This window comes from Adiantum capillus-veneris, chromosome 5, assembly GCF_014529385.1.
Source record: "Adiantum capillus-veneris isolate H3 chromosome 5, ASM1452938v2, whole genome shotgun sequence".
Lineage (NCBI taxonomy): Eukaryota > Viridiplantae > Streptophyta > Polypodiopsida > Polypodiales > Pteridaceae > Adiantum > Adiantum capillus-veneris.
In genome coordinates this window covers 88429464-88436765 of record NC_140935.1, presented here as the reverse complement: position 1 = coordinate 88436765, position 7302 = coordinate 88429464, and the positions used below count along the sequence as shown (strand labels likewise).

The following is a 7302-nucleotide window of genomic DNA, read 5'->3' as shown; positions in this document are numbered from 1 at the left end:
CTAGCAGAGTTACAAACAAGGGGTAGGGTTTATGGTCGACCACACTCGTCTTGTGAAAAAATTATCACTCTTTATCCCTCACTACTCTTCAAGAATTGAACAAACAAGAGGCCAAGACAGATGACCAAGTGATGAGGCTCTCTTCATGTCAATCCTCAAACATTTATATGTATATGTGTGTGTATTTGTTTTTTTATGTATGTATATACACATACAAACACACAAATGTGTCTCTATACATAAATAAATAAAACATGGGTTTGCAATGTGCGTGCACGCTTGCACGTGCACACACACACACACAAAGAGCCTTTTGTAATCTTTGCCTGGGGAGTCCATTATGTAAAAAATGCATATAATACGTGCGAAACAAGAGGTATTCAAATAATTCCTTACGTATATATTTTCAAGTATTATATGTACCCCTAATGTATGCCTTTTTATTGAAAAACTAGCCCTTATGTATGAAAATTTTCACTTTTTCAATTGAAACCACTTTATATAGGTACATTTTTCTATAAATGTACCTAATAAAAAATCCCTTATTTTGTTTGAACGTGTTATATTACATATTTCCTAGTGGACGCTCCGGGAATTTATGTTGAAGTTTTGCCTAGTTGAAACTACAGTTCCTCACTTTTGAAAAAATGTATATTTTTGGCTAGAGTATCTTTATTTTTCTTGGGACTTTTCTATTTACCATACAACTATCTATAAGATAACTCAGAAGCAAATCACCTTTGAATTTGAGTAAGGGAGTACTCTATGTGATGGGCCAATAAAAGGGCTCCTCATAAGGCCTCTATAGGCACGTATGGAGGGCGCTCCAAACCCAAAATGGAAGCCTCATACTTGCTAGAATTAAGCTCCTAAAACTCTGGCCAACTTCTTTGATGGGGTGAGGTTCAATCATTCCGCACAACACCATTGATATTGAAGGTAAAAAAGGTTACAAGCAAGATGATCAAATAGAGATGAAGAGTTGAGCACCCAAGCAACCACTTTGTGAAAGCAACTATCAGATACATCTAATGTAAGTATCCCTTTCGCTAAGCCAAGTTTTAATGTAGGGTCAAATCTTAAGATAATGTAAGCGAGTTGGATGCTAGCATCAATGGGCTTCAAGCATGGGCTACAATTTACATGATGGGTAAAACATGACACTACTTAATGTGACATCAAAATGGATGACATGAATGCATTGTATATTTTTATCCTTGCATGTTGTTATGCATATTTGATTGTTTGGACTTGATAGCTTATATATATACCAATCAACAAGAATTTGAGAGGACCATCCAAACATGCATAGTCTCTCGATAATGGTAGAAAAACGCTTTCACAGATTTTTAGGAAAAGGTTTTGTTATTCAATTGAGGGGTATTTGGCAAACACCAATGTCCATGGTTACTACTTGCAACTAGTTGCGATCTACTATAGTTGCATTGACCCTCGAACAACGCTATCAATACTCCATTGGTGTGACCTCAATGACTCCTTTCCCCTAACTTAAAATACTTCCTTCGCCATATGGTGAGATCGAGTGCTTAGATCACACATTAAACTTCAAAACGTTGATGTTTAACTCTACTCCAATGCTTGAAAAAACATAGGCTTAGTGTAATCTGATCTATACAAAACTTGAGTTTTACCTCTGAATTTTAAATTTGAAGGTTTTCGAAAATGGCTACAAAATTTTGAGAAATTTAGTGTAAATTTTTTCTAAAGTGATCGATTTACCTCTAAAATTTCTCACATGCAGAACCCAGGTTTTCCAAGTTTTTGGAAAAAGTTTTCTTTGAGCACTGAGTCTACAAGTACCTGTTGACCAGGGACACCCCTATGCGAGCTGGATCGGTAAGGCAACCGGGTCAGAGCCTAGAGGAGCCCACGTAGAAGGGACATTGTATCGCGCGGCTCCCTCCCTCCCTCCCTCCCTCCCTCCCTGTATCTCTCTCCGAATAGTTTTGTTCCTGATTAAAACTTTTCTTCTTCTTCTCCTGTCTCTCTCTATCTCTTCCCCTTTCCCCCCCCCCCCCCCCCCCTTCCCCCTTAACAGCAGGCGGGTTGGGCGTCTCCATGGCCAAGTTACTGAACAAACTGCTGCATGTGAGCGGTAATACACAGTTATTAATACGCAGAACTTGAGAGACAGTTAGAGAGAGAGATGACACACAGAAGATTGTATCGATTGTATTCTTTGATTATTGTTGTTGATGTTACATAGGTGCTACACAAGAGTGCACCGTTACATTGGGATGTGTCTCTTCATTTGACACGCAATATTGTTTCTTTAAATTATTGTCATGATTTTTAATTATTAGTTTACGCCAACACCCCCCCATAATAAAAATCATCAGATCTCCATTCCAATCATGGAGCAGCACTTATAGTGCTTGTCTATCTGCAAGCTCTTTGTAAGAAAGTCTGCAGCATTTTCATGTGTATTGACATAGGTCAGGCTAATAATCTCATTTTCAACCTTTTGATGGTTGAAATGATCTTGTATGTCCAAGTGCTTCAGCTTTTCAGATTGCTTCGGTTTCTTCGATGCATCAATAGCTGCCATACTATAACAGTAGATAATGTGAGGCAGTTGTATTTTAAAATCTAATTCTCTTAAGAAGTTACCAATCGAAATAGCTTCTTTTGTCGCATCATTCGCAGCTCTATACTCAGCTTCACATGATGAGGCAGCTACTGTTGGTTGACGTTTGCTCCTCCATGATATAGGACCACCAGCTAATGTGAAAACATACCCTCCTGTAGATAAACGAGTTAGCAAATCTGAAGCCCAATCTGCATCGGTGAAGCCTCGAACAGAAAGATTTTGATCTCCAGCATTATGGTACACTAATCTCATTGATTTGGTTCTCGCAATATAGTTTAGTAGCCGCTTCACATATTGATGATGCACAGGTTTTGGATCATGCATAAAGCGAGATAGGATGCCTGCAGAAAAACTTAAATCTGGTCGAGTACAAGATACAAGGTATCTAATGCTCCCAATAATGCTTCTATATCTTCGATATTCTGATGTGTGTCTCCAACTAGCAGGACCGGATTTTGAATGTGAATACAATTCCCGGATCCGAAGAGGTAGGGGTGTTTGAATAGACAATAAGTCTGGTGCATCAAACTTTGTAAAATAGTGTTAGCAAAGCGTGATTGATCAAGAGTTAATGAATGTGGCCTATCACGCAGAATTCGTATGCCGAGAATGTAAGAAATTTCCCCCCCATTGGTCATATTGAATTCTGCTGAGAGTTCTTGTTTGATGTTAGTGATGGCACGCAGGGATGGAGCCATGAGAATGATATCATCCATATACAAAGCAAGAACAAGGAAGCCGTCTGGCCCATGATGTGTGTATACGGATACATCAGAAATACAACGATGAAAACCTTCTCTGTGTGTAAACTTATTGAAGCGAGCATTCCATTGACGAGGGGATTGTTTGAGTCCATAAAGGGAGCGTAGTAGGAGACAGACATAATCTGGAAATTGAGGGTCAATAAAGTAAAGTGATTGGTCCATGTAGATTTCCTCCTCAAGAAAACCATTCAGAAAAGTTGTTTCCACGTCCATCTGGTGAATTTCAAAATCATATTTGGCAGCAATTGCCATGAGAATTCGAAGGGTGGATAGTCCTAGAGTAGGAGAGAATGTTTCTTGGAAATCAATCCCCGGTTCTTGAGAAAAGTCACGAGCGACAAGGCTAGATTTATGCCTTTGAACAGTGCCATCAGCATGATACTTCTTACGAAGGAGCCAACGACAAGAGATGATAGACCGATCAGGTGGACGAGGTACAAGTTTCCAAGTCTTATTTTGTTGAAGAGAAGGCATTTAACTCTCCATAGCAGCATGCCATAGAGGTGCCTCTACCGAAGCAAGTACCTCAGTAACAGGAATGGAAGTATCATCCATGAATGAAGGGAGTTCCTCTGATAAGGGAGTATTAGGAGTTGAGGTGGAGGTAGCAGCGCCACGTCGAGTTTGAAGGAGAACTGGCTGCGTATGTGCTGATAATGCATTAGCAGGTGTTGAGTCATTTAAAATTTCTGAAATGGATCGGAAGCGTTGACCTCTAGTAGCTGATTGAGGTGTTGATTCTTGTGCAACCAATGTGGATGTAGAAGATTCTGACACTTGTAGGGGAGCATCCTAGGTTGAAGTTGAGGTATTCTCTCTACATTTGTTGTTGGTAACTCGGGTAGGAGTTACTCGGCGACGACCTCGAGGATTGGTAGGAGTTCTTCTTTGAGTGCTTGGGTAGGTAATATGTGTTATCCCAGTGTCAAGAGGAGGAGGGTTTTGAAGACGGCGTCGAGTGGTTGTAGAAGCCGGACGACTGGCTTGAAACATAAATTCACGAGCTGGTGTAGGAATAGCAGAAACACTACCTCCTAGAGAGTAAGCACTAGGGGGTGGCGGAGGTGTCGGAGCTGGGAGTGGCGGAGGCTGGTTATGTGATTGAATCTCTTCAAAGCTGAAAGTATAGTCATGGTCATTGTGGACTTGATTATATTTGGATTCAATAGGTCTCGTTGAAGAGGAGGATGACGGGGAATCCTCATCATAACGAAAAAAGTCGGGAGAGCGTGGTGAAGTAGGAGTTGATAAGAGAGTCTCCTCATGGAATATGACATCACGAGAGAAAACAAACTTTCTAGTCAATGGGTTATAGGGTCTATAGGCTTTAACTCCAAAACGCTCACCGTAGCCGACGAGAATACATCGCTCAGCACGTGGATCTAGTTTAGTTCGCTTTTCAGCTGGGACTAGTGAATAGCAAGGAGAGCCAAAGATGCGAACATGAGTCAAGTCGGGCTTCTCATTTGTCCATCTTTCACGAGGGGTGACATTCGGCAAGGTTTTGGAAGGTAGCCGATTTTGTAGATAACAAGCTGTAGCAGTAGCTTCTTCCCAAAAGGATTGAGGAAGGCCAGCAACTTGTAACAAGGAACGAGCCGCACCAAATAAAGTGCCCCATTTGCGTTCAGCGATGCCATTTTGTTGTGGTGTATGAGGAACTGTAAACTGATGGACAATCCCTTGAGCAAAACAATACTCTTGAAACTCATGGGAGATGTACTCCCCGCCATTGTCAGAGCGAAGTGTTTGTAATTTGCAAGTGGTATGCCGCTCAACAAAGCTATGGAAGTGTTTGAAATGACGAAACACTTCAGATTTTTGCTTCATAAAGTAAATGATGGCATACTTTGAGTAGTCGTCTAGGAAGAGAATGACATATTTGTGACCAGTCAATGATGCCACAGGCAATGGTCCGAACACATCAGAGTGAATGAGTTCTAAGACTTGTTTGGTTTTGGTTTGAGAACGAGGGAACTTAGTTCGTGTCATCTTTCCGTAGATACATGCTTCACAGAGGTCTATGGAGGAGGGATGTAAGTTTATTCCCTTGGCCATTTTGTACATTTGTAGAGTCTTCATGGCGCGGACATGAGGATGTCCTAACCGATAATGCCAACAAAGAGTTTCGCTACTGTTGTCTTCTTGAGAGGTGGCTGTATTAGAGTGCATAATCATTGGCATTGCACTCACTCCAAGAGGGTAAAGTCGACCCTTTTGAGGGCAGATGACTCTAATTGGTTGCTGGTTAGGAATTGAGGCTTTGATGATACAGTGTCTGTGAAAGAATTCAATAGAAGTCCTATTTTGAGTGACCTCACTCACAGACAACAGGTTCTTTGCAAGACCAGGAATATAGTAGACACTTGTTACTTTGGTAACATCTCCGGTTGGTAATTTAAGAAAGACATTGCCTATTCCCTCAGCCGAATAAGCACCGTCATCCCCGAGACGGACCTCCATGGGATACTGGAGTGGGCTGTAGTCATGTAGCTAAGAGCGACCTCCAGTCATATTGTGAGTTGCCCCAGTATCAAGGTAACAAGTTTGATCATCTGGAAGAGTGTGTCCAGTAGCCATAAACAAGCGTAGAGTGGATACATCATTCTCTACGCTGGAGTCATTCAACTCAGTAAGGTCGGCTTGGTTGTGGGACGGAGAGTAGTTTCCTCGTGTCCGTTGTTTGGTTCGACACTCATGTTCTAAGTGACCTCGTCTCCTATAGAAGTTACATACTAAGGTAGGATTATATGAGGTTTGGTAGTTGTTTCCCCTATAGTTGGGATTGATGCGCCGATTTCGAGGGGATGGACGGGTATTGCCCATGACATTTAGATGATTGAGTGGTCTAGTCATGGATCGGCCACTAGTAACCCGAGGTCTGAACCTAGACCTATGAGGAAATCGTAATCCCCCCGCAGCCATGGCCATAGAGGTTTGAAGTGGAGAAGTGACTGTAGGTGTAGATCTGGCCCGTAATTGATCTTCTTGACGGATAAGGGCAATTAGTTCATTCACAGTCAAGGCTACATTGTTGGAGTGCGTAGTTATGAATGATTGCCATTCTTCAGGTAGTGCAGCAAGAAGTGTGGTAACTTGAATCTCTTCTGGAAGTTGGAGTCCTGCAATCAGCAAGTCATCAGATGCCTTCTGCCATGCATCAAGGAAAACATCAGTGGTCTTAAAATATTTCATTGTTAATTCATTTAATTGTTTGTGTAACAGAACACGTGAAACCACATTAGTCCTTTGATATTGCTGTTGCAAGAGATTCCACATCTCATGGGCTGTTTTGGTCTGTCGAACCAACTGCAATTGCTTATCCCCAAGATGGAGGATAATTTCCGTGCGAGCGTCGAGGTCCTTCTTTTTCCAAGAATCAATGTCGGCCTGGGACGCAAGCGCTTGTCCTGGAGGTACTGCTACATTGGAGGGATTCGGTTCAGAACCATCTGTAACGGCAAGATTTTCTGCTTTTTCAAGAACCATTTGGAGCCTTAAACTCCAAGGCAGATAGTTAGTGCCATTGAGTTTTTCAATTTGATAATACTCAGAATAAGAGGTAGATGAAGAAGCGGCCATGTCCGAGGAGAAGTCCGGATCAACTCTTCAGAAGTGGCTCGCTGCAGTGTGGGCCTTTTCTCAGCGCTCTACTCTGATACCATGTGAGCGCTAATATGCAGTTATTAATACGCAGAACTTGAGAGACAGTTAGAGAGAGATGACACTCAGAAGATTGTATCGATTGTATTCTTTGATTATTGTTGTTGATGTTACATAGGTGCTACACAGGCGTGCACCGTTACATTCGGATGTGTCTCTTCGTTTGACACGCACTATTGTTTCTTTAAATTATTGTCATGATTTTTAATTATTAGTCTACGCCAACACTGCAAAGAACCTGTCGGTACTCTGCCAAAATAGCCA

The 7302-nt window shown here is 41.7% G+C and overlaps 1 protein-coding gene across 1 annotated transcript; it reads right to left on the bottom strand.

Annotated features, from left to right (window-relative positions):
- Positions 1-5868: 5868 nt before the first annotated feature.
- Positions 5869-7065, bottom strand: LOC147457693 (uncharacterized). The gene has a single exon (XM_086513640.1). It carries the CDS (start codon positions 6955-6957, stop codon positions 5869-5871), a length of 1089 nt encoding a protein of 362 aa, XP_086369766.1. The 5' UTR covers positions 6958-7065.
- Positions 7066-7302: the final 237 nt, after the last annotated feature.